The sequence below is a fragment of the Panthera onca genome, chromosome D1 (genome assembly GCF_046562875.1).
Source record: "Panthera onca isolate mPanOnc1 chromosome D1, mPanOnc1 haplotype 2, whole genome shotgun sequence".
Lineage (NCBI taxonomy): Eukaryota > Metazoa > Chordata > Mammalia > Carnivora > Felidae > Panthera > Panthera onca.
In genome coordinates, this window is record NC_138348.1 from 16,270,446 (window position 1) to 16,297,764 (window position 27,319).

General features: G+C 46.4%; 2 protein-coding genes and 1 long non-coding RNA gene across 7 annotated transcripts in view; 2 read left to right on the forward strand and 1 right to left on the reverse strand.

Annotated features, from left to right (window-relative positions):
* Positions 1-3,901, reverse strand: part of CSTPP1 (centriolar satellite-associated tubulin polyglutamylase complex regulator 1) — a 196,918-nt gene extending 193,017 nt beyond the window's left edge. For all 4 annotated transcript variants that reach the window (XM_078433438.2, XM_078433437.2, XM_078433440.2 and 1 more), the window contains exon 1: positions 3,736-3,901. In XM_078433438.2, coding sequence (XP_078289564.1) covers positions 3,736-3,781 — 46 coding nt within the window. In that variant the 5' untranslated portion in view covers positions 3,782-3,901. The remainder of the gene's footprint in view (positions 1-3,735) is intronic.
* Positions 3,902-3,935: 34 nt separating this feature from the next.
* LOC132661720 (uncharacterized) lies at positions 3,936-12,975 on the forward strand. 2 transcript variants are annotated; one of them, XR_009602384.2, is made up of 4 exons: positions 3,936-4,025; positions 4,982-5,056; positions 11,857-11,994; positions 12,654-12,975. It is a non-coding gene; the product is annotated as an uncharacterized LOC132661720 (long non-coding RNA). The 2 variants fall into 2 exon arrangements; XR_009602383.2 differs by having other exon boundaries at positions 11,857-12,975.
* Positions 12,976-13,399: 424 nt separating this feature from the next.
* Positions 13,400-27,319, forward strand: part of LRP4 (LDL receptor related protein 4) — a 51,573-nt gene continuing 37,653 nt past the window's right edge. Inside the window, exons 1-2 of the mRNA XM_060606541.3 lie at positions 13,400-13,673; positions 27,014-27,160. Coding sequence (XP_060462524.1) covers positions 13,622-13,673; positions 27,014-27,160 — 199 coding nt within the window. The 5' untranslated portion in view covers positions 13,400-13,621. The remainder of the gene's footprint in view (positions 13,674-27,013; positions 27,161-27,319) is intronic.

Consider the following 27,319-nt stretch of genomic DNA (forward strand, 5'->3'; position numbering starts at 1 on the left):
TATAAGGCCTGGTTAGCAGACAGAAAGGGAAATTTGCAGATATTCACTGAATAGACATCACTGTAATTTCTATCGTAAAATTAAAAAGAGATCTCCCGACACACGTACCAAGGGGTGCTCAGCTTTGGCTTTTCTGTTTCACTGAATGCCTAGAGTTTTCCTGTCCTTGCAATTTTCTTTTCTCTATATGTATTTTCTTCTCTAGGCCTATACACGTAAGTGACTTTATAACTTATAAGAGAAAAAAAAAAAAAGAAAGAAACCAAAAAGATAAAACTCTCTACAGGTATTTAAATTTTTTAAACCAGGAAATATTTTATTAATCCACGAAGAATGTTTTCAGGGCGCCTCGGTAGTTCAGTCAGTTACGTGTCTGACTCTTGATTTCAGCTTAGGTCATCACCAACCATAAGATCTCATGAGACGGAGCCCTGCTTCAGGCTCCGTTCGCTGGGAGCACACAGCCTACTTGGGAGTTTCTCTCTCCTACTCTCTCTCTTCCCCTCCCCCGCTCACACGCTTGCATGATCGTGCTCCTTCTCTCCGTCTCAAAATAAACATTCAAAAAAGAGAGTGGTTTTCAATGGTCATTCAACTGAGGGTGAATACTTCAAAACAGCCTATACGTAAAATAGAGCAAACTATAATGGATAGAGGTTGTTCTCAACTAAAAACAAACGCATTTCAGTTGTAGGGTTTGATGAATCATGAGGAGGCCAGTGAGGAGTATGACTTTGTTTAGGGCAGTATGAATGTCCAGATGCTGAATGGCACAGGGAGTTAAGACACTTGAATATGCAACAGAGCCTGAAGAAGCACTTGCTCAGGGTTCAAACATTAGGTGGACAGGTGGAGAGTGAAGCTTTTTTTAATCAACTTGGGACTTTGATTCTGTTTGTAGATTCATTATCAGCACTGCCACTTGCCACTGAATTAGTCTTCCTGAAAAAGTCACTATGGAGGGATCACCAACTTCTATTCACTAAAGCACTATATATAAAATATGCTAAACCTGTGAGGTATATCATTTAAACAGCAAACATCCAAAGGACTGAACAATGGACCAGGCTTTTCAAATATTATATAGATTCATTGAATACTGGATAAATAAGATAAAATACATAAAATCCTTTGCAAAAGTCTAGGCATTGCTAGACACTGATATTATTATTCATTGGATACAAAATTACCTGTGATAAAACTATGCCCTTTTGACTAATTAATGGATGTGGTCAAGTAACCTTTTTCTCTCTCTCTCCATATATACATACATATACATATGTATATACACATATCTATACACTTCTCTCTATATATACCATATACCTTTCAAGAAACAAAGTTAAACTTGACAGAAAGATGCTCAATTGCATAAAATAAATGCACACTAAATCCACCCTGGGACTATTTGCCACTTAACAGGTTGAAAACGTTCAAAAATTTTATACATTTTGTTGGAAAGACCATGGGAAAACAGGCATTCTTATATTGCTGACAGCCTCTATAAGGGGCAATTTAGTACTATCTATCAATATGTAAAATGCATATACCCCCCCAAATAAATAAAAAATAAGATAAAATGTATATGCCTCTGATCCACCAATTCTACTTTGTGGAATTTATCTTTGTGGATATACTAGTAAAGGAACAAAATTGCAGGTTATTCAGTGGAGTATTTTTAGTGATAGCAAAAGGCTAAAAATAACTTGTCTACCAACAGAGAATTGGTTAAATTATTTAAATACTATGTAGCTAAAAAAATTTAATTAAAAAAATTTTTTAACGTTTATTCATTTTTGAAAGACAGAGACAGAGCATGAGTGGGGGAGGGACAGACAAAATCCAAAGCAGACCCTAGGCTCTGAGCTGTCAGCACAGAGCCTGACGTGGGGCTCGAACTCACAGACCGAGATCATGACCTGAGTGAAGTCGGACGCTTAACTGACTGAGCCACTCAGGCACCCTCAAAAAAATTTTTTTTTAAGAAGGAAGCTTTTGGGGCACCTGGGTGGCTCAGTCAGTTAAGAGCCGGACTTCAGATCAGGTCATGATCTCACAGTTCATGAGTTCAAGCCCCACATAGGCTCTGTGCTGACAGCTTAGAACTTGGAGCCTGCTTTGGATTCTGTGTCCCCCTCTCTCTCTGCCCCTCCCCTTCTTGTGCTCTGTCTCTCTGTCTCTCAAAAATAAATAAACACTAAAAAAAATTTAAAAAAAGAAGGAAGCTAAGACCGACATGTAACTTACTCTAAGATCTATTAAATGAAAAAAAGTAGGCACTATATTCTCCCTTAGGTACATAATAAACTAATCTAGAAGGATACGTAGGAAGCCCGCAATAGTGGTTACTGCTATGGTGCTAAGGGTGGAGGAAAATTGGCATTAGGGGAAGGGAGGTGGGAGGAGACTTCACCATAAACTTCTTTATATTTTTAACCCAATTTCCATATTACCAATTTAGAATTTTAAACCAGAACGTTTTTAATTTAAAAAAATTTTATAATACATCTATATGACTATTATTCAGTGATAAAAAGAAATGAGCTATAGAGCCAGGAAAAGACATAGAGGGCCTGAAATGCATACTGCCAAATGAAAGAAGCCAATCTGAAAAGGTTGCATACTATAGGACTCCAACTATATGACATTCTGTAAAGCTTCAGAGATAGTAAAATAAGATCAGTGGAGGCCATGGGTTGGGGGAGGGGGCAGGAGAAAGGATGAATAGGTAGAGCACAGAGGATGTTGAGGGCAGTGAAACTACTCTGCCCATACCCTCACAGCAGACACATGACATACATTAGTCAAAACCCGCAAAACTATACAACACAAAGAATGAACCCTAATGTAAAGCATGGACTTTGGTTAGGTTCATCAATTATAACAAATGTACTCCACTAATGTCAGATATTAATAATAGGGGAAACCGAGTCAGGGGGAGAGAGTATATGGGAACCGCTCTGTGTATCTACTTGATTTTATGTAAACTTAGAACTGCTCTAAAAACTAGCCTATCATTTTTAAGCATAAGCGTATATATACACATACATATACGCAAACATATATACATCCTCTTTTCATCCAGCAAAGGCCTCACACATCGAAGGTGCTCAATAAAGTACTACAGCTACTGCCTTAGTGGTCAAGAGCTCAAGCTCTGGAGTGGCCAAATGAGGCTCTGATTCTAGCTCTACCATTTTCTAACTGTGTGGCCTTATTTATCCAAGCTACCTCTTCAGCCTCAGTTTCTCCGTCTGCAAAATGGAGGAAAAACATCGTATTTCTTCCTAGGGCTGTTGTGAAGATTAAGTAAAAATGCATGCGAAATGCTTGATTAGCACAGTGCCTGACGTAAAAGAAATGCTCAAAAATGCCAGTGGCGGCTGTAACGGTAAAATGATTGTTCACAGAATGACTGATTTGGCACTTCAGGTTCCAAGGTTACTGCACCACCAGCATTATCTATAAGATCTCCAAAGGGCCCCCAAATTCTCAACTCCAACCTATCCCCCTTTGAACACCATCCACACTGCCTGAGCCCCGGACACTTCAGACATGCTTTGACCCCCAGATGCTGTTTTCCCCGCAAGTCCAGGCCCTGGAACGCGCCCCCTCCCGGCCCCTCCCTACTCCACCCGGCCCGGGCCCCACTCAGGCCCCGCCCCGCCTCCTCCCCCGACCCTGGCCTAACTGTCTGCACTTCTTTCCTTCTGCGAAGCTGAAGGAAGCTCCTACCCAGATACTCGTAGTCCGGTAGGGCTAGGCGCTCTGGACTCAGCATCCTTTGACCACGGTAGCTTCCAAAGCTCTAGCTCTCCGGCTTCCGGAACCCAGGTCGCCGGCTCTCTCCGTTGCCATGGCAACCACGCGGCGGGAGGAGGCGGGAGGTGGAAAGGGTGTCTCGCCAACAGTCTCCGTATCGCAACCCCAAGCTGGCCACACCGGTTCCGGGAGCAGTCGCTTCACGGCGGTCGAGTTTTCTTAGGACTCCCATTCTTGAGGAGCTGGTTTTAGAGGAATTTGAGGTGGAGATTCCCTTGAATCTGTCACATTTCCCGGTGTCGAAAAGTTATTGCCAGCCCTCCGCGTCCGCGATTTCTGAATTTCATAACTGCTATTTCTGCTTTATACAGCTGTTATCCTAACTTGCAGTAATAGCTCCCACCCCTAAATTCCCATAAACACTTAATGCCCCATGACCTATGTTTATCTCTTTATTATTTGCTGCCTTAAACTGCTACCAAGTGCTTTCACAGGCGTATATCTTGGCTGCTCCTTGAGGTCAGGAATGTGTCTTTTCAGCCTATATCCAGGCTGGACACGCAGAAGGTGCTTATTAAATCCTCTAGTTCATTAATATATCCTCTCAAAATCCTATTTATCTTTAGTCCCAATTTCTACTCCTATCCCTTACTATTTGATACCCTTCCCAAGTGTCTTTCTTTTTTCCTACCAAGACATTTCATTTCTTGAGGGGATGGGGTGCACAAACAAGGACACTACCAGATTTTTTCCCCCTTTATATGCCTAATTGATGACTTCTCTTTTAAGAAAGGAAAGCATTCATTGGTGTTTAACTTCCCAGATACCCAGATATTTCTTTTTGCTCCTCTCCACTCCAGCAACAGGTTAGTGGTCTGTAGTTCCTGTCACAGTTGAAACCTGGTAGGAAAAGCCACTGTATCCTCACTTTTTAAGTTAGTTCCCACAATATGAGATTTTTGTGAAAAAAAAAAAAATGAGAAAGAAGTGAATTAAAGAAGGAAGAAGAAGATATGGAAGGCAGGTAGGAAAGAAGAAAGAAAAATCATGCTATGGGAGGAATATCCATGAAGCCAGTGGACCACCTACACTGGGAGGAAAGGGAAAGAGGACCTTCTTCTCTTTGTGTCCGCGGTCTATTCTTAGCCTTCTCCAGCAGGAGCTTCAAACCTCCTAATTCTCCCTTTCCCTTAAAATTGTATATGTGTCTTATTTCTAGGCTCCTGTGAGTCACTCTGAGTTTGGATGTGGTAAGGATCAGAGCCAAACTAGGACCTGCATTTATGATCTCGAGGTAATGAATTTACTAATTTGGTATTTAATGTCAGGTCCTGCAAATTTGATAAAAATATTTGCTTTCTTCCTCGATGCTTGCCTCTTGCCCCTCCCCCCCCGTGCAGCTTGAGGGTATAGAAGTTTCATAACTTTCACACCTGTGACTTATTACTATGCTATTAATAAAGTAATAGGATAGTAATTATTAAGGTTTACAATTTTATTTCCAAGCAACCCGAAGCTATTTGCAGATCATTCATTTGTCCTCATAAAAACTTCCTAAGGTACTTCTCCCTTTTTTTTTAGCAGAGAAACTGAGGAACATGGCAGGAAAATGACTTATCTAGCATCATCCAGCCAATCGGTGAGAGAGCTAGAACTGGATCACAGCTATCCCAACCTCCAGGCTAGTGGTCTGACCACTAAACCACACAGCCTCTTTTTTTAGGGTTTGTTGGCTTGGTTTTTTATTTATTTATTTTTCCTTTTGCTCTGCCCTGCCAGTAACTGGAAGCTCCCAGATAAAAGAAGAGAATTTCAAGTCCAGGCTGAACATTTGACATCCTCTTATTTGTGGAGCATTATCCTGGGACTTGGAGGGTGCTGCTGTTGGGATCTGTGTGGTGGAGCTGGGAACCAGCCCCAAGAATATAGCTTTGTTTGGGCATTAACCCATTTGCGGTTATAATAATGATAAGTTTCAGCACCAGTGGCGCCCGACTGTTAATGACTCAAAGAAAGCTAAATAAGAACAAGATGTCATCTCTGGAGCAATTAGTAGCTTTTTCCTACAGCTCCATCCCTTCCATAAAAATCCTAAGGACCCTTATATTTAAAGTCAGCCTTCTACTCTTAATGTCTTGAACAGTCTATTGAGGAAGAAAAGGGTAGGAGGTTGCTAGACTAAGGCTTCAAGAAAATTTGAGGTTGCACAGAAATAACAGGTAGCCTTACTGGTGTTGGAATTACTGACTGTTTTATTTTTCTTCTTTATACTTTTATATATTCTCAAAATTTTCTATAATAGGTATGTATTATAACTTGAAAACAAACAATAAATGACTTGAAAATCTTCAAAATATTTTTAAAGCAGAAGTGATGACCTTCCAGATAGTATTTGTTTTTCCCAAGAAGGAACAGCTACTTTTAGACTTCTCTTCTACCATAGAGTACATGATAACAGATTTTGGCCACACTTCAGTAGCAGAGGACATTTTTTAGTGAAATAAACACAACATGGGTCTTAAGAAGAGTGGAAATACGCAAGACTTGTTAAAAGCAGATGTAATTCTGTGACCTTGTTGAATGTTAAGGAAAGAAAAAAAATGTCAACTTTCAATTTGGATGGGTTTTCAGATTCTTAAATTATCATAACATACTTCTGAAAAGGTTACCTAAGCAAATAATCATCCCGGTAAACAACCAACTCAGAAGACAGCTCCACAACCTGAGAGTAAGCAAGCGATATGAAATTGATGAAAGCATAGGGAAGGTACCAGATGTTAAAGTCATTCCTACAGCATAAGGAACAGAAACATCAAGGTCAAAGCAATCAGAAAAACACCTACAAGAGATGATATGTGGAGACATTAGTTTATCAGATTATAATTCCTAATTATAAGGAGAAAATTAATAGACATCTCTGGCTCTGCAGAGGACCTATGATGAGACTGACACGGAAGAAATTTCTCCCTTAAATTGAGAACTACAGGAAAGCAAACATGAATGTACTAAATAGTTTTAAACTTCAAGGAAACAATAAGGAAAGAAAAAATGCAGGCTGAATTATTGCTACAAAATAGGTTCAAGAAACTAGGACAAGCTTTTATCGACTCATCAAGCAGAAAAGATGCTAAAGGCAAAGTAGCTACTAAGAAATGCAGGTCATGAAATTCATGCTGAGCTCTTCTTAAAAGACTTATCTTCCGTAAAAGCAAAGCAGAAACTAAGTGTGATGCCACTGTATGGGATTAACATGTTCAAATTAAAAAATGCTATTTACAGACAAGTCATTTTGAACTGCTACAGGTCAACAACCCAGAGATTTGGGAGAATTTGCAAAGAAAAGAAAAAGAAACATTCACAAACTCTTAGTTAAAAATAACTAATGCATTACAAGCAAGTGGTTATGAGGACATGGCTTAAATTGAACCGGAGCTCAAAGGTGATTACAGACTTGAACCTTCTTGTTATATTATATTTTCAAATGCTGTAAAAAGAGTTGGGAATTATACTTTCATACAGTTTGAAAGGGAAAGAGATTTTCTGATCTTTCTTGGTAGTTCACAAAACTTAGCTGTGCCTTCCTCTGTCCTCGAGTATGCACTTGATAAGCATTTATGTCATTAAAAAAATTCTTTGAACTGTCCTACTAGATTGTGAGTTCCTTGAAGGCAAGAGACAATGTTCACTCATTTTTAAGTTTCTAGGACATGCATAGTGCCTGACAGAATAAATACCTGTTAAGTAGACTCCCCCCCCGCCCCAGATTAAAAGCCTAGAAAATTAAATCTATCCAATCCATAGGATTTATGGTTTCCTCATAGGAATCAATTCATGAAATAAATTCATTAAACAAAAAGGCCAGCAAAATGCAAGGCGTTGTTGAGAAGGGCATTAAAAATCAAATAGAGGGGCACCTGGCTGGCTCAGTTAGAAGAGTGCAGGGATCTCAGGGTTGTGAGTTTGAACCCCAGGTTGGGTGTAGAGATTACTTAAATAAATAAACTTTTAAAAAATCAAACAGGAGCACCTGGGTAGCTCATTAATCAACCAACTCTTGATTTTGGCTAAGGTCATGATCTCAGTTTGTGAGTTTGAGCCAGTCTTCGGGCTCCGTGCTAACAGTGCCTGTTTGGGATTCTCTCTTCCTCCCCTCTCTTTCTCTGCCCTTCCCCCGATAGCTCTCTTTCTCTCAAAATAAATAAGTAAACTTAAAAAAAAAATCAAACTGGGGCGCCTGGGTGGCTCAGTCAGTTAAGCATCTGACTCCGGCTCCAGTCATGAGTTCGAGCCCCACATCAGGCTCTGTGCTGACAGCCCAGAGCCTGGAGCCTGCTTTGGATTCTGTGTCTCCCTCTCTCTCTGCCCATCCCCTTCTCATGCTCTGTCTCTCAAAAATAAATAAACATTAAAAATTTTTTAAAAAGCAAACAGAGCATTGGCATATCCTTCATATACCTAAATGTTGTGTGTGAGAGATCACTGCATGTTAAGAAATGCCCAGAAAACAAAACAAAACAAAAAAAACAGCAAACAAAAGGCATATTGAACAATGCCGCATGTGGACAAGCTAAGAGAATTCATTCAGGATGAGAGGGAATATACTAGGAATAACTAAATAAACTTAGGATATGAATTGTAAGTTCCCAAACTTTAGAATCTTAGGACAAAAAGCTACAGTCTCTGCATTTATTTTTCCCCCAGTTCATCCCTAGATTGTTACAAGAGTTTATTGTTCTAAAACTCAAATCTGACCAAGTTACTTCGATACTTTAAAAGCGTTGCTGGGTGCCCGGGTGGTTCACTCAGTTAAATGTCCAAACTCAGCTCAGGTCATGATCTCACAGTTCAGACTCCCACAGTTCAGTTTTCATGAGTTTGAGCCCCTGTATCAGGCTCTGCTGTGAGTGCAGATCCCACTTTGGATCCTCTGTCCCCCTCTCTCTCTGCCCCTCCCCCACTTGCACAGGCGCACGCGCTCTCTCTTTCTCTCAAAAATAAACAAAACTAAAAATAAATAAATAAACAAACAAACAAATAAATAAATAAATAAATTGCTGACTCACCATGACTAGGATGGAGCAAATTCCTAAACATGCAGACAATATATATCCCTTCACAGTCTGGTCCCAACCTATTTTCCCAGCCACCTTGCCATTTACTCTTCGCTACATATGTAATACTCCAGCCATACTTTCCTACTCACTCTTCCCAAGCATACTGGCTCTTTCCCACTCCCTTGCTTTGGTATAAGTTTTTCTTTCTACCTAGAATGTACCTCTCCCACATTTTCTGCCTAGTAAACTTTTGTACATCCTGTAAGACAAAGGCCAATGCCATCACCTCGGGAAACCTTATCTAACCTCCTAAATAAAATAGGGTAAAGGCAGGGAGGGAGAACAAGGCAACTTTAGGGTGATAAGATGAGGTTTCTCTGAGGCTGGTATGCTGTGCTGAGATCTGCCATGGGAGGGCCTGGGGAAACAGTAGAGGAGGTAGCTCATGCAAAAACTCGAAGAAATGATAGCATGTTGCAGAGCTGAAGGAAAGCCAGTGTGACTAAAGCAAAATGAATAAGGGGAGAAGTGGTCAAAGTAGGAGGCAGAAGCCAGATCATGAAGGACCTTGAAAGCCACATGAGAAGTATGGATATGATTCCAAGTGCAATAGGAAACCATCAGAAGGTTTTAAGCCCAGTAATGACATTACCTGATTTATGTTTTTTAAGAAGTCACTCTGGTTTCTGTAATGTAGAGAATGAATTATAAAGGGCAAGTGAAAACGGAGAGGCCATTTGCATAGATGCTTGATATATGTTTGTTAATTAAATGAGTTTTTATTCATTGATCCATCTGTTTATCCACCATTCTAAATTTATCTTTGCTGCTGAAATAAACAAGACGGGCAGAAGTATTTGCTGCAAAGGCTCTACTTATACATGCCAAATACGTGAATATCAAGCTTTCAGGAGATAAAAAAAAAAAAAATGTGCTTAGAATGTCTCACTTTTCAGGGTGGGCCCCATGTTAGGCCAGGGAACTGAATCAGCCATTGTCCCCCAGCCCCTGATGTGAGTACCACCACTGAGTTAGATATGAAAAGTACTGGCTCTAGAAATGGTGGCGTGAAGGTTTGTGATTAAAGAAAGCACAGAAATGCCAATCAGACCCTTTCTTTATACTTTCATTTTTTCTCCCTTTCTCCAGTAGTAGCCCCCTGGACTTAGATAAAAGCACCCATTGCTAACAGTTAATGATACTTTCTCATAAATACTCGGGACTCTTTCCTGGCTCAGGGCCTTTGCAAATGCTGCTCCTTCTGCCTGCAACAAAGCTCTCCCCATCCACTCCCAGCCTGAAGACTCTTACTCAGCTTAAGTGTCAGGGCCTCTAACAGGCCTTCCTTGCATCCCCAATTCTAAATCAAGTCTCTCCTTTCATAGAACTCAGTACTTGTCCTTGAATGTCCTTATCACTTACAGCTTTAAAGTCATTTGTGGGATCATTCTTTCAATGCCTCTGCATTGTGTCCCCTCCCAATGCCAGCCATCAGTCTGTAAGTTCTAGGGACCCCATGTATATACTTACCACTGCCTCTACATTGCCTGGAACATAATATGCCCTTAATAAGTACTTACTAAGTGAGCAAATACCGGAAGTAAGCCTCCCCAGGCAGAAGAAGCAGGTGTAGGACCCCTTAAGCTCCTTTAGCTGTGCTTTTGTTTTGTTTTTCCTTCTACAGTTTTAAGAACTCTTTCCCTCCATTCACACTGCCTTGACAAAAAAGGTGATTCTGGAGAAGAGATGGAGAAGTTCGTCACAGACTCGTGTTCTTAATCTTTCAAAGCAGGGTCTTTCAACATCAGCAATATTAAAATTTGGGGCTGGATAATTCTTTGTCATATAATTCTTTGTGGGGAGGGATGTCGTGATCATTGGAGGATGTTTAGCAGTATCCTTGGAGTCTACCCAGTATTTGCCAGTGGCACTCACGCCCCAAAGTGTCTCCTGGGATCGCCCCGTGGCTGGAAAATCACTCCTGATTGAGAACAACTGTTTTCAAGTGTAAAACTTCAGGCCTTTTACTCTTTCAGATGAATTATGTCTAGAAATGCAGGTTGTTGAGTGATGCCTAGGTTATAAGAGAATTCTGCCAACCCAATTGGATCAAAATAGTGCCCATTTCTATCTGGTTTCTGTAGCACTCCCTGTGTTTCCTTTGTAAAGGCCATTAGTGATGGTCTAATTCAGGGCAATATTCTGATTTTGGAAATTCAGTTCCCTGGTGTGTCCTGGAAGGATGAAGGAAGAAGGTGGTGTTTCTGAGGAAACTAATGCCTCTGAGACCCCTCTGGAATTGGCAGTCCCCTACAACTTTGCTAGGGGCATGTCCCAAAGGACAATAAAAAGGAGACAAACAGCCCATTCTGGCATCCTTTTCAGGATCTCTCACTCCAAACAAGAAAGTCTGAGAGGCCTGGTAAAAATAAATATAGCTTAGCACTCCTGGCATAGGAGCAGTTTCTGACAGCCAAGACTTAACTCACTCTAGGGGGTGACCCAGGCAGGGACTATGCACGAAGTTCATTCGTTTCTACCCATTGATATTCTCAGTGACTCACAGCAGCCAGGGATGGCTCTGTGCACCAGAACCACACTGAACCATGGAGGAGGGGGACTTGGGATGCGCACACAAAATTCAGTCTCTTGAGCCTGAGTCAGACAGGGACAGCCAGCCTCCCCCTTCCTCCCCAATCCCAGGAAAACAACATAAATCATGCCTTCTGGAAAGAAACCTATCCTTCGCATACAGATGTTTATAAATTCTTAATCCCCTGACATTGAAAGTATGGTGACTGCCTGTCCTGGATTTTTTGGGACAAATGTATTCATTATACCACATGTCCTTAGTTTTCCTGTGGAAAAAAAATATGGTCTCCAGAATCATAAGATCTTTCTCAACAGGTCGAAAAGCATATAAACAGCATATATTGAAACCCTGAGACAAACCAAGGTCGCATCACAAACATTGTGAGGTGGGGGAATGTGTGTTGAAAATCAGGCTCTACTTTTCACTTTTTTTCTCCTTGGATTTTAGGCTGAGGTGCCATAGGTCATAAAGGTGGACTGTCTTTCCCAGCAGGAAGATCACAGAAACCTGACCTGACTCGACTGCCGCCTTCAGTCAGCACGAAGAACTACACACAGAGAAAATGCCTCAATATTAGTTACCATGGTGATGCTAGTTCAACCACATTTCATCTGTGTAAAAATTTCAGGCAGAACAGTATACAGAAGTACTGGCTAAAGGACTTAACACTTTACTTTTTGTTGTTGTTGTTGTTGCTGTTGCAAAGTTAACGTTAGCTTTGGTAAAGGATGATAATTTGAAGTGAAATCCTTTGAAAAATTGAAAACAAGCAAGGATGAAATGTCAAACTTATCCATTGGAGAAATCTCCTAATAGCCACTTTTGCACTATACCAAATTACTTTCCCCTCAGCTAACATGGGGCATTTGGGGCTTCCTGATTCTATTTACTAGTAAGAGGAAAGTGGTTTAATGAGATCGCAGAAGATCCAAAGCCAGGAAATGTTGGCATATCAGCTTGGAGGGAAAATTGATATATAGGACCCTAAGGAAGTTAGGGGCTTGGACAAAAGTAACAAGACGAGATTCAACCAAGAAACAAAACTAACCCATGTTACTAATCTGCTCTGGGGAGAGGATAGAGCCTGAAGCTAAGACAAGAGAATTTATAACTTTCTATAATCACCCAAAAGTTAAATACAGCTGGAAAGCCCTACAGACAGAAGCCTGGAGGAGGCTGAGGTCTTTGTGAAAGTGCAACTACAAGTAAAGACTTACTTCCTTACCCCCTTCCTTCCTTGCCAGGATCAGAAAGTCAAAGAAGGTGAAGAGGCTAACACCGCTGATTTACAAAGACAGCGAGGAGGAACTATGTCTAGGCCAATTCTGGACGTCTGAGCTGGGGCGACAGGACCCAGACAACCACCTCAGGAAATGAGTAAATGAAAAGGGGGAGTCGTGGAATTATTTAGCCCTAGCACAACGCTGCCTAGACCGGGGTGGGGGTGGAGCAAGAAGAAAATCTCAGAAAAGGAATTTTGACAGTGAGAATGCTAGTTAAGATACAGCACTCCAGGCCCCCTGATGTCCCTTGTTTGATGTTAATAAAGACCTAGAGGATTATGCATTAGCAAGCCTTGCGTATTCTGAGACATCAATAAAGTCTGGGCTTGGGGCTGGTAGGGGGGCAGGGGTCACGTCCAGGAGACTTGGGTCAGCCCGGGTGCTCCTCTCTGGCACAGAGTAGAGTGAGAGGGATCGAGAGTTGCCGCTGGGATAGTTTTTTTTTTAAATTAGGGACATTTGAGCAGTAGTAATGGGGACACGGAGGGGGGCTCTCTCGAGGACCAGGAATGTGGGGGCGGCCTGAAGAGGAGCGAGGCCAGCGCAGGAGGCGCTAGCGGGTGGGGGCCCGGGGAATCTAGCGGGGGGCGGTGGAGCGGGGGGGCGGGGGGGACGGGGGCCGAGGGCGGGAAGGGGCCGGCCCGGCGCTGGGGGCGGGACCAGGCGCGGTGGCTGTGGCGGGGGCTGCGGCGCGGGGGGCGGGGCGGCCAGGCCCGGGACACCCCCTCCCGGTCCCCTGGCGGGGCGGCTTCGGCTCCGGCAGCACTGGAGGCAGCAGCGGCCGGAGGGCGACTTGCGGGGCGCGCCCGCCGCCGCGGACCGGGACGCTTTCCCTTCGGGACCCTGCGCCGACTCCCTCCTCCGCGCGGTCCCGCGGGAGCCGGCGGGACCCCCGGCCGGCAGGGAGCGCCGGCGGCGGCCGCGGCACCATGAGGCGGCCGTGGGGCGCGCTGCTGCTTGGCGCCCTGCTCTGCGCACACGGTAAGCGGCGCCGCGGAGCCCGCGCCGCCCGGCCCGCCGGGAAAGTTTGTCCGTGGGTCCGGCCGCTGCAGGACTCACCTCCCGAGAGCGGGGCGGCGCGCGGGCTGGGGCCTCAGACCCCGCGCCCTCACTCCACGCAGTAACCCTGGGCGTGCTTTCCGGGGAGGGAAGCAGGAGCTCCCCCAGCCCTTCCAGCGGGAGAGGGTCGGCCGTGGAGGAACTCCCCGGCTCGGATCTGGGCCGGGCTCAGGGAAGATCCGAGGCGCCCGCCGTCTTCCCTCGCCGCTGTTTGAAGAGCTGGGGGCTGCTTCCCTTTCAGGTTAAGACACGGTCTCTGGGTCCTTGGTGCGAATGAATGTGCGCGAAGAAAGGGAGGCGGGGAAGGATGGTTGCTAAACCATAAATTGTAAAAATCCCTCCTTGCAGGGGCCGGGGGTCTCGGGCGGATTGCGGAGCGGGGCTCCAGTGGAATGCTTAGGCTCTGGGGAGTCCTCTGTTCGGAGAACAGTTCCTCGGACTCCAGACCTTGCTCCCACCGAGGGTCTTCGGGTACTGCTTGCTCGCAGCATCTCCCCTTAGTGTGTTTTGGGTTCCCTCTCCTGGCTGCGACCAATCAGCTTCCTGCCCTGGATCCTTCCCGGTGGGGGAGAGGGGGAGGAAACCGGGCTGGAAAAGGGGCAGAGGAGGGACACGGGGAAGAAACTGCTGGAAGGCTCCCGCAGGTCCGTCCTGGCCCGGGTAGTGGGGCGGGTATCACCGAACATCACAAGGCAGCCCCCGTGTCCGCGCGGCGACCCTCGGGGGAGCTGGACGGATAGCAGCAGAAGTGCTGCTTCATCTGCTCCTTATTAATAACTTGTTTGGTGCCCGTGCGCAACTGTTGTGTGTGATTAGGGCTCCACTGGAATCTGTTTCTCCGCAGCCTCCGAAGCACCATGGGTGTACCCCTTGATTTAGCAGCTGCCTCTAGTTTGTGCCCAAAGATCAAAGAACTTTGATCTTTGAACCCCAACCCTATTCAACCCGGGGGGGGGGGGGGGGAATACGAATCTTCTCAGTCTCGCAGCCCGGATGAGGGGGTGGGCTCGGATTGGAAGGGTCTCTAGACCCTGGCCTTGCTTGCACCGATTCTTTTCTTTAACGTACGGGAGCTCGTGTGGAAACAGTGCAGATTTCGGAACTTCCCTGGCATGGCGTGGAGATGCCTGGGCACTCGTTTTAAAGATTGGTTTACCTCCCAAATCCAAAACAGAGTTCTCGTGTCTGTTATTTAAACTACCCGTAGGTTTTAAACGACTTTTTCCATGCCCTCTCTAACGCCCACTGAGCTCTTTCTCTCCGCTCTCGGCTCTTCCTCTCCGCGTAGTAGCCTGGCGGAGCCACGTTCCTGCTCGCGCTGTGCTCTCCCCCTCCCGGGCTCTCTCCTAGAAGGTTATTTGTAGCCTCTTTGGCGTGTCGGGACAGCGGCCCTACTGGGGTAGGAATGTAGCTGCTCTTCCCACCACATGGGCCCCTTAAAGGGACAGCTATGCTTTTTGGGGGGTTTCCCCCTTCGGGCTGCGAGAGAAGGAGATGGAACTTTCCTCTCGGCCCCCTGGAGGAAGTTTTGAAAAAGATCAAGGGAAATGGCAAGGCACTGGGAAAAAAGGAAAAAAAAAAAAAAAAAAAAAAAAAAAAAAGTCTAAAACGGATACCAACAAAACCAGAGAGGAGATTGTCGCCTTCTGCCCTAGGGAAAGGGGAGCTGGAAGGTTCTGGGCTGAGACTGGCCAAGAGGATTTTATTGCTCCAGAGCTGTCAAAACTGCATATGCTACATCTGCACTGACAATGGGGGTAGAAAATTGAGTGTATTTAATGCTTAACAGAAAAAGGCCGAGAGGGTACTTCATAACTCTTTTGGGTTCTTTTTAAGGACAAAAATTTAACAGAAACTTCTGAGCGCGGGAGACTTTCAGTGCACATGCACAAGGACACTCAGTGATATGAAGAATGAAACTTCCCCTAGGCTAACACTTAACCATCCTTGGGGGTGAAGGGGGGAGGTAGGAGAGAGAGGATAGATTCGTGGTTCATCAGTGAGACTGAGCAGTTCCTCAACCAAAAATATCACCAAGAGAGTCCCTAACACAATGTTTAGGGGCTCAGGGAGAAGACCGTGTTTTATAGTAGGTCAATGACCACGACTAGGAGTGGATTCAAGACACTAAGATTTAAGGCGCTTATTTGGATGCTTCGAGTCCTGTGGGCTTTTCCTAGAGCTTATGTCTTTGGCCTGAGCTAAACAGGTTGGGGTTGACACTCCAACTTTATAGATTTTAGAGGGAAATTTGATTGCTGGTGATAGCCCTGGGTATCTTTCTCTTGACGGTTGAGGTGAGGCCTCAGGCAGTCTACCACCATTGGAAGACCGGAAACCATGTTTGCTATGGAGGTCTCTTCCACGTAAGCAAAAAACTGAAAATTCTGCCCAGGGGCTTAGGTAGATAGAAGACTCTTTCTGAGATTGAGCGCAAAGGAGGAGAGCTGAGACTGGTCTCCTTTCCATCTATCTCTTGTCCTGGTGCTTGGTTGACCTTGTCCCTCGTCTCATTGGACTTGTGAAAGATGCTTGGCTTGTCACTGATTTTGGATTTCCTCTTCTGTCCGCTGTTGAATATCGGATGACATCTTTGGGACTGGCACATGGTATTAAGAATGACAGGTGCAAGGGAACCAGTCTGGCTGTGTCTGATACAGAACACGTTGGGCATGTCCATCGTCTGGGCCAGCAAAGAACACAGAAGGTCACAGAGGACAGGGTATTTGATAGGTCTTTGCTGACTCTACTGATTGCTAATCTTGATCCCTAAGAAGAAGAAAAGTGGGAAGGATTGGCTATGTTGTTTCTTCTTGGAAGAGACGAGCAATACGAGGGGCTTCTTGAATAGGGAATTTCGGGAACTATGTGAAGAAAAAGACTTGTCTTTTTGAATGATTGGGCACAACTCATAATTGTGACACAGTTCCATGCCCTTGGTGACTAGGTCTGTTAGCCTATTCCAGCCATAATCTCTAACTTCCTTGATGAATCCTAGCCGCAAGTTTTGCCACAGTTGCCTAGGTGTGGGGCATCTGGGCCCCAGACTGTGTCTGGATTACCATCTCATCTTCAGCATCGGAAGCTCTTCTCCCCTTCTCAGTGTGGTGGGATTCAGTGTCCCAGGAAAGACTTCCTGCTGACTAGTTGGCTGGCAGAGCCCAGGTTTAGCCCTATAAATAGCTCTGATGAATGTCTGTAGCTGCCACTCTCCATCCAGCCTAGAGCTGACAGGGTCAGGTTCTTTCTCTGAAATACACTCAGGAGCATCTCCTAAACTGGGTTCTGCACTCATTCATTTGTTCATTCATTCAGCGAACACACATTTCCCAGGCACTATTCTTTTTTTTTTTTTTTAATTTTTTATTTATTTTTGGGACAGAGAGAGACAGAGCATGAACGGGGGAGGGTCAGAGAGAGAGGGAGACACAGAATCGGAAACAGGCTCCAGGCTCTGAGCCATCAGCCCAGAGCCCGATGCGGGGCTCGAACTCATGGACCGCGAGATTGTGACCTGGCTGAAGTCGGACGCTTAACCGACTGCGCCACCCAGGCGCCCCTCCAGGCACTATTCTTAATCACCACATATATAGTTCAGTGATGAAGAAGCACAGGCACCAGGCACACCTAGGTTTAAATCTGTGCTTCGACACTTCTTGGTGACCCTGTGCAAAACCCTTAATCTCCCTGAACTTCAGGGTTCTTACCTGTAAATGGGGCGGGGGGGCGGGGGGCAGAACTGGAGTAGTAATAAATTTTCATGTGAGACTATTATAAAAATTAAATGAGATAATAGTATATTCAAACCACTCAGCACAGACTGCTCTGTTCTACAGGCTTGGATAAAACGTTAGCTGTTTGTTAGCAAGTCTGCATAAATAGATTAGAGATGGTTCTTCCATCTAGACTATGGGAGACAGGTAAATCATTACACTAACTACAGTGCCATGTGCTGAAATAGAATGAAGTTTAGCTCTTCATTTCAGCTGGTTTTTTGCTTTTCTCTTTTAAAGATCTTGCTCCTTCTTCCCACTACCCCCCCCCTTGAAAACCTAATGAGACCTAAGCATAATTCCCTCCTGTCCACACATCCAGAAAAGAGATCTGTTAAACTATATCATGAGTCCAAGGAGCCCACTCCACCTTAGTTCTCCTGGGAGAGGTCCTAGGAGATGGGGTTTTCCTCTGGGAGCTTCCTTGTTAAAAGCTCTGTGGTCAGGGATGTGGCCAGGCACCTCACTCTAAGGTTGCCATGACCTGGGGCGAGAGGTGCTGGCTGAGGTCTCTTGTAGCTGGAACAGTTTAGAATTCCAAGCTCTCCCTCCCACTGGCCTGGGAAAGGAGTCAGGCCCCAGAGCTCATAAGGTAGTAATTGCCCCAATTTGGGGGCTGGGCTGTTGCGGAGCCGCCTTCCTTCATGACTACCGTCTTCAATCAGGAGTCCTGTCAGTGTGCAGGGATAATTGATGTGGGTCTCAAGCCCATGAGTCGCCCCCAGCCCCCAGCTCCTCCACCCCAAAGTTTGACCCCTGTTGTCTCTTTGTTTCTTCCTTTTAAGTTGGTGCCAGTGATGTCATGTTTTTGGGGGCTGCGGAAAGTTGACCGTAACCAAGAGCAGCCGTTAAGAAGAGCTGATTCACTGGCCTTCCTGGCAGTCGTTTGACTCCATTTTCTGCTCTGTATTTTTGATTTAGCAAGAAAGAAACATCTTCGGTGCCCTTGGGCACCTCTTACGCCCTTTCGAGCAGACTTCGTTCTTTCGCTGCACTTAGGCATTCCCATCGCTGAGTGGATGGACTGTAGGCGTCCCTCACACTCATTCCCTTGCGCGTTTGGGTCGGAGTGAGGCAGGGAGAGGCCCCGCCTGAGACCCAGCTGGGGAAAGCCTCACTGGGATTTGCTGCAAGCCCTGACTTGGCCTACAGGAGTTCCCCCCCTCACCTCTGTGCGGAGCCAAGGATCTGAGCTCCGAGCAAAGCCGGAAACAAAAGACTGGGAGCAAACCTCCCATCTGGCTGGGAGGCAGCGACACAAAGGTGCTGCTGCATAATTTATCACCAGAGGTTTTTCTGGGGCCGGGAAGCTCCCGGGCTCTAGACAGAGCCTTTTTGGAGGAGAGGGACCCTCCCTCCCCCTGTCTTGGTGTCGTGTTGTGTCCTGTCGGGCAGGTAAGGAGTAGGATACTGGGAGAGACACCTGATTAGCACGTGAAATAAAGCTTGGAAATTGTGCCTCTCCAGGCTCAGCAGCTCCATTTCCTGCCAGGACTGCAGGGCGGGGGTGGAGAAAGCGTTCCAAATGTTCCCTTAGTTGGCCCCAGCCTTGGGAGCCCGACTGCCACCACCTTTTGGGTATGGATGAGGACAAGAGATAGTTTCTGTGTTGGGTCGACTAGAGCCTTCTGGAAACCAGATACAGATGCCAGGTTATAATATCCATAAGCCTAGCAAATAAGAAAGGGGAGTTCCCTTTTCCTCTTTCCACTCCCCCTACCCTCCCACACACCAGGCCTTTTAAACTAGACATTTCAACCATAGTCTCAGAGAGGCAGTCAAAGTGAATGGTTCCAAAATGTATCTCCCCCAAATAAGAATTTGTGTTCTTCAGGGAATAATTGCTGGTAACCACAGTTTTACATGTAAAATCCAGTTTTACATCACAAACTGGGACATGTGGTCTAAATACCACAAAGGTACTTTGGGGGGTAGTTTAACATCTTAAAGGCTTTTGCTATATCCCTTTTGCTATAACACTGTGGTGTTGACCTCGTCTTATCACATTTACCCCTCACAGTGTCCTTATGAGGTAGGTACTGATAGGTTCCTGTCTTACAGAAAGGAAACTAAGGCTCAGAGCAGTTTATATCACACAGCTAGTGGGTAACTGACCCAGGATTTGAACCCAGAGCCTAAGCTGTTAAGTTTCCAACCCATACTGTCCCTTAGTATGGAATATTTTCTATCTAAGCTATTAAAAAAGATCTGGGTTGAGACTATCTATATTTTATCTCAGATTGACTTTTCTGTTTTCAGTCTTCATCTCCTCATGTAACCTTAATGCACAAAGAATTACTTTTCTGTGCTTTGCTAGAGGGAGGCTTTAAAAAGCTCCCAGGAGGGGCGATGAGGTTTGTTGCCCCTGTGAAGCCATGTGTTCTTGTGTGGGCCTTGTGTTTTGAGAGGTAGAGGAAAGCAATATGTTGAGCAGCCCCCTCACAGAGCACAGCCACATTTTGGATTTGTGAGATCTGTTGACTGAGCTGCTGGGCAGGGTAAGTAGACTTTTGAGGACCTGGATGGAAACAGCCTGGTATCATAGCTACTTTACAGGGTTGAGAGAAAGGAGACATCTAGATGAAGATGACGGGATTACCAATGAAAACAACAACAGTAATAGCTGCTTACTGTGTACTTCATGTGTATTATTTCATTTAAATCTCCCAGCAACCAGCTACTATTGGTACTGTTACTACCCCCATGTTACAGTAGAGGAAGCTAATCCATTTCTGAATTGCTCTGTGATTTAGGTTCTGCGTGCTCTTTTCTATACTTGCCTCCTAGGAATCGGTTGATGATAAACGGGGCAAGGGTAGAGGATACCGTATGCCTCAAGCTCCTCCAGAGAAGCGCAATAATAATGCAGGACTCTTGCCACAGTACTCTTGTCCACCTCTTCCCGTGGCCATTCACACCTCCAGCTTAACCTTTGGGGCTGGCCCTGTAGCTTGGCCCACAGTAGGGCTTTAAGACATCTCAAGCCCTGAAACAGCAGGGCTTAATCATGGGGTGGCTGGATGAGACAGTTCTGGGTGGGTCAAATTCTATCATAGTAATAGCAAGAGCTATGGTTTACTGAGAGCTGAGTATGTGCCAGGCATTATGCTAAGTGCTTTTTATGAATTAACTAATTCTTATAACGTCCATGTGAGATGGGGGCTATTCTTATCCAAATTTTCCTGGTGAGAAAGGTATAAAGAGATTTGAATAATATGCCCCGCGTCAGACAGCCAGGAACTAGCTTAGTTTTTGTTCCCATGCTCTTAACGCTATGTTCTCTGCCTCATAACTTTGGAGGCTGACCATTAAGAACTTCTTTTCCGGGGCGCCTGGGTGGCTCAGTCGGTTAAGCGTCCGACTTCAGCTCAGGTCACAATCTCGCGGTCCGTGAGTTCGAGCCCTGCGTCGGGTTCTGGGCTGATGGCTCAGAGCCTGGAGCCTGCTTCCGATTCTGTGTCTCCCTCTCTCTCTGACCCTCCCCCGTTCATGCTCTGTCTCTCTCTGTCTCAAAAATAAATAAACTTAAAAAAAAAAAAAAAAGAACTTCTTTTCCATCATTAGGAGTGGCAAGAGAGGGCTGAACTTGATGGGACCAGTAATCATGTGTCTGACGCTACCCCTTAGTGAGGCGCCCACTAGGAGAAGACTTCACTTGGTAGATTTTCAAACTAGATGAGGTTGGCTGGCCTCTAGGGATTTAGGGGCAGAACTAAGTAGAATCCTAACATGTCAGTATCACTGCTTGACAATACAACCAGTGAAAGGAACTCTTGTTGGAGAAGGGAGTGAACTTGACCTGGATAGGACTAGGATGCCACCTTAAAAAGAAGATTCCTATTTTCTTCAGTAAAGATTAGGTAGAAAATAACTATTTTATTTTTGGTATTCTGGGCCTCTCTTTTCCTTTGATTCCAATCTCTCACAAGAATCTAGCTGAACATGTCATTCATTCATTCTACAAATTTGTATTGATCAACTACTACATACCAAGCATTGAACTATGCATGGTGAATACAAACACAAAACTCCATATTATACAGTTCCAACTGCCAGGAGACTGAAGAGCACCTGGTCCGTTAAGCAAACAATGATCCCACAGTGAGCTAAACGCTACCAAAAGAGGAGGCACAAAGGGCCTCTGGAGCACAGACCAGGGGCTTTCAATTCATCTGGGGCCGCATGGGTCCAGGTGGGGCAGCATCAGGAAAGGGTTCGCTTCCTGGCCTCCTTCTACCAACCATTTACCTTCTTTGGTGTTGGTTCTGATGTTTTCTGTGTAAGCCCTGCCCTTTGAAACGGGGGCTGTTTTATAGGCACCCAGAGTTCTCCTGGTTCCAGGTATCTCATGGATGAGGTGAGATTTCCAAGTGGCCCCTTGCTGTGACTCCTTTTAGTGATGCCATTTTTGTCTTGCTACATGGGCATCCCTTTCAGTTAGAGACACTGACCACTGCCCAAGGAGCTGAAATCAGTGGATTGGTCCCTTGATTGGCCTGGATGTGTAGTTCAGGGTCATTTCAAATAACTTATCTTCATTAAATAAGGTTTATATCCTCACCATTGCCACCAGTGGACAGGAGGAGAGAGGAGAGCTTTGGTGTGTTACAAGAAGAACCCTTCTCTGCTATGAATGATGATTCTTCCCTTTCTGTTGTAATCTCTCCCCCACTGGTAACTGTCCTATCCCAGCACTCACAGGACACTCCTTCAGCCTTCTCATGTCTGGTTCAACTTGAAAAAGCTGCTCTGTAGCTGTGTATAGTCACTGTACACTTTGGGCCTCTACGTGACAGGTGTAGTCCCCCTTCAGTTGAGTGTTCTATGGGATGGTGGAGAGCTGTGCCTCTCTAACCTTAGCATGTATCAGTGTCATCTGGGAAGCTTGTTGAAAGTCTGGATTCTGAGGTCCCATTAAAAGAATACTGGTCTAGGGGCGCCTGGGTGGCGCAGTCGGTTAAGCGTCCGACTTCAGCCAGGTCACGATCTCACGGTCCGTGAGTTCGAGCCCCGCGTCAGGCGCTGGGCTGATGGCTCGGAGCCTGGAGCCTGTTTCCGATTCTGTGTCTCCCTCTCTCTCTCTGCCCCTCCCCCGTTCATGCTCTGTCTCTCTCTGTCCCAAAAATAAATAAAAAACGTTGGAAAAAAAAAATTAAAAAAAAAAAAGAATACTGGTCTAAGGGTAAGAATGGGGCCGCCATCCTGGCTGTCCTACTTACCCCATGACCTTGACCAAAGCAGATGACCTCACCTCTTAAGTGGGGCCTGCAGTAACTACTTAGGGTTATTGTAATGATTAAGGGTGAATGCAAGTGAGTATGCAAAAGCAGCTTACAAACTCTACAGAGTAACTGCAAAATATAATTCTTTGTGGTCAGAAGCTCTGTTCCTTTCTGGACCAGCACCACACTGAGGCACTGGTTCAAAGGGCTAGGGCTCCAGACTGTCCCTGTTTCACCACTTCACCTTAGGGCAAGAGACATTGGTCTTTAGCCGGAGCAGTAACCAGAAGGAAACGTTACTGCTTTGAGATCCATAAACTCACTGTGTATTTGCTAATCGAGATTGTGTAAAGGAGAGGGATCCAGACGCCCCAGTGTTATAAATTCCCCTTTTGGACCTCAGGGTTTTGGAAATTCTCATAATAGCGATACCACTTATTGGGAGGCAGGGTAATGAAGTGATGAAGAGCAGAGGCCCTGGGATCAATCTGCCTGGGTGTGAATGCTGGCATCAACCCATAGTACCGGTGTGACCCAATGGCAGACTTCTCTGTGTCACCTCCCAGGGTCGTTGAGAGCATTCAATGATGTAGCATATGAAAAGCAGTTGGAAAAGTATTTGAAGAGCACCTCGTAAATACATACTCAGTAAATGATGCTTGAACTATTACGAAGCTTTTGTCATGTACAAGTCCTGTGCTAATAAGCAGTTTACATGGATTCCCGTTTTATGGATGAGGAAACTAAGGCTCAGAGACCTTAAGCAACTTACTCAAAGTTGTAGAGTTGGCGGTAGAAAACAGGATTTGAACTCTAGTCTCTCTGACTCCAGAATCTGTGCTCTTTACTACAATGATACACTGTACCTGGTACACCAAATGGATGCTTCCCTTCTTTCCTTCACAAGAAAACAATGAGTAATTAATTGGTAAGGTGACTGAGGCAAGGGAGGTGAGGTGTCATAATGGGATTTTGGTTAACCTCCCAGGAAGACCCTTTGAGCACATTCACATGTATCCCAAAAGCTGGACGACTCGCCTATCAAGGGGAGGGAACATTTGGGGAAAGATCTTTTCACTGTTGAGTAAAGGCTGAAGGCTGAGGGAGTGTGGCTGTAAACAGCTTTCAAGGCCAGAAGCATAGCTGAGTACTCTAATTTAACACTTTCCAAAGTGAAGCCTGCCTATGCCATCGCCCCCCCCCCCCCCATTTGTTTCCTTTCTTCATTCATCATTCTTTTTTTTAGAAAAAAGGTTAAAAGCTGTCCTTTCTGCTCACAGCCAGGACTTGACTGAAAAGGCAGAATTCCACCTCCGGGGATCCCGAGGGGCAGTGGTTCTCTAGAAGAGCTGGCTTTCTGGAGTGTGATGTGTCTGTTTACCGGACAAAAGCCCAAGCCAAGGGTTTGCCTGACCTTCACGTGCTGACGTTCAGATGTTGCTCTGACATGGAGGAAGTCCTGGCTCTTCAGCTGCTTGCAACTGACTTGATGCCCACCCGATGGAATGCTTTGTTCCTGAAGTCTGCTGGGAGAAAGCAGGACTTCTTTTATCACTCCGCCAAAAGCGGGGGTGGGGCCCTAGAAAAAATCGACCCGGGTCTGAAGGCTACTCTACCTTCAGTATTCTTTTTGACCTGCACACAACACCAGGATAGTGCTATTCTTTTTAAAAAAAATTTTTTTTAATGTTTATTTATTCTTTTTTTTTTTTTAATGTTTATTTATTCTTGAGAGACAGAGAGAGAGACAGAGTGTGAGCAGGGGGAGGGCAGAGAGAGAGAGAGAGAGAGAAGAGGGAGACACAGAATCTGAAGCAGGCTCCAGGCTCTGAGCTGTTGGCACAGAACCCGACACAGGGCTTGAACCCACAAGCTGCGAGATCATGACCTGACGGACGTCGGCTCCTTAACCGACTGAGCCACCCAGGTGGCCCTGGAAACTGCTATTCTTGATCTCCTAATCCCGGTGCTCAGGTTTTTAAAATCAAGGCCTTTTGGAAAAAAACTAGTCCCTGCATCTCCCACACCCTACACCCCCAGCCTGCATTTATTGAGCATCTTTGGTGTGCCAGGGCACGAGGGTAGCTTCGTCCACGCTTATCGTCTGGCCCAGTCCTTGTGGCCTTTCACAAATGAGGAAATGGAGGCTCGGGGAGCTAAGTGACCTGTACAGGGTCACGCGGCCGGTGGGTGGAACCCAGTCTGTCTGCTCCAGGTCCAGGGCTTTCTCCTCTCCCCCTCCCCCCAGGCCCCTTCATCCTCTCTGTTGTCCTCACCCCCTTGCCCCGAACTCCACGTGGGGCGGCTCTGCTCCCTGCCGTGTCCTTAACTTCCGTTGACATTCGGGGCTGGAGAATATCTTTGTTGCGGGAGCCTGCCCTGTACATGGTAGGCTGTCTAGCAGCATCCCTGGCTTCTACCAACTAGATGCCGGAAGCACCACCAGTCACAACAACCAAAAATGTCTCCACACATTGCCAAATACCACCACCACCACCACCCCCGCCCCCGGAGGAAAGACTGTCCCTGGTTGAGAACCACTGAGTCAGTCTTACCCTTCCTCTTCACCACCCCTCCCTGCACAGGGGATCTACATGTTGGGACGCCCACTGAATGGAGTCCTTTGGAATACCTAGTCTTTGCGGTTTCATCCAGCCAGAGTTCCTGAGAGTGGTGCCTATAGCTGTGATGAGCTGGTCACACTCCAAAAGTTGCTCAGGGTCTGAGTGAAAAAAGCCCCTTCCTTTATCGGTGCTTTCAGGATAGGCCCAAGAGGCTGGGGCTGGGACTGGGGTAGCCGGGTCGTCAGTGCTTCCCTGGAGAAGGATCCTCTGTTCTGCACTTGCAGGGAGACCTGGGCAGACAGGAACCCTGGGCTTGGAGTAAAGCCTTCCTGTGAAGAGATGCTGCACCCCTCAGACAGATTCCTTCGTTTTCCACAGGAAATCTGGCATCTTTTCTAGGGCAGCCAATTCCCTTAGCTTGCGGTGGGGGACAGAGGGGTCTCATTTGAGAATCTGGTGAAATCTGTGGTCCGTTACTCCAGAAATGTACATTTTGCCTATAGTTTCAACAGCTCACTGGTCCCAAATGCCAGCCATCTACCCACCCAACCATCCATCCATCCATCCATCCATCTGCAGGTTAGGAACCCATGCGTTATACTCACATTTACCCTTGGAGATTGAAGTGGAGAGGGAGGGCTCCAGGGCTCTCTCCTTGCTTTGGGGAGTGGGGGGGTGGATGACAGTACACCCTTTCATTCTGGGCCCTAAATCCTTCCCTGTTCCCGCACAGCCTGAGGGCAGGGCCCAGCTAAGGGGAGGAAGGAGAGAAGAAAGCAAGGGGGAGAGATGAGCAATGAGCAGTGGCCCCCTTCTTTCCCAGCTGCAGCAGCCCAGCGGGTTAGATGAATGTGGGGAGGGGGGAAGAGTGACCCTGGCAGAACCCTTTGTTCCAGCTGAGGCTGGAGCAGGGGCACTGAGCCATTCACACGCCATCCCAGGGCATCCTGCTGGGCACGCTGGGGAGGGGGCACAGCAGCCGGTCATGGGACTTGGCCAGGCAGATAGCTCGATGCTCAATAGGGAAGGCCAGCTGCGTGCTGCTGAGGATGGGGGAGGGGCTGCTTCTGCCATCCTTCCTCTAGGCTGTAGCCTGTCCCACAGATGGGAAGGCTCTGACTGCTCCCCTCCCCCTGGAACCCCACTTCTTCTGGTCACCCTCCTTAAAGGTGAGTTCTGACCTGGAGACTCACAACAGCCTGTGTTGCTTCCTGTTCCCCTGTGTGGGTTCCCTACTCCAAAAGGGGCTCCAGCATTTTAATTCCACTATTTCTTGCCCTGCCTGGCTAACAGCCAAGGGCCTGGTCCTGGCCAGATGCAAAAGCGTCCATATCTCAACCTAGCTTTGGAGGGAAGGGTCTCAAGGTCTCACAGCATCACCCTTTCTGTCCCCTGCTCCTTTTCCCCAAAGGCACCAACTCCCTGAGTGGCATCATTCGTCTCTTGTCTCTTGGGGGTACTGGGCAAAAAGCCCTGTCATAGAGAAGGTACTGGACGTGTTATGAACCTAGAGTCACAGGTTGTCTTCTTGACCATTAGTGTCTTGGAGGAGGGGAAAGGCATGATTGCATGGTCTGCATCTCCCTGTGGTATCCCGTGGCTCTCTTGGTAACAGTGCCCCGAGATGGGGCTCTCTACTCTCTAGAATGGGCTGTGGTTAGGCAGGAGCTGAGCCCTCATTGGTTCCTCTCCCCTCTGCACAGGGCTAGCCAGCAGCCCCGAGTGTGCTTGTGGTCGGAGCCACTTCACATGTGCGGTGAGTGCCCTCGGCGAGTGTACCTGCATCCCCGCCCAGTGGCAGTGTGATGGAGACAACGACTGTGGGGACCACAGCGATGAGGACGGATGTAGTAAGCACCTCCCTTCCCAGCCAGGGAGTGGTGGGAAGTAGTAGAAGAGGGGAGGGACCTGGGGATGAGGGCCTGATGAATGTTCTGTACACTTGCTGTATCAGATGCAGAGCATTGGACTCTTGTGAGAGTGACGGATATTGACAGATGAGTGGTTTC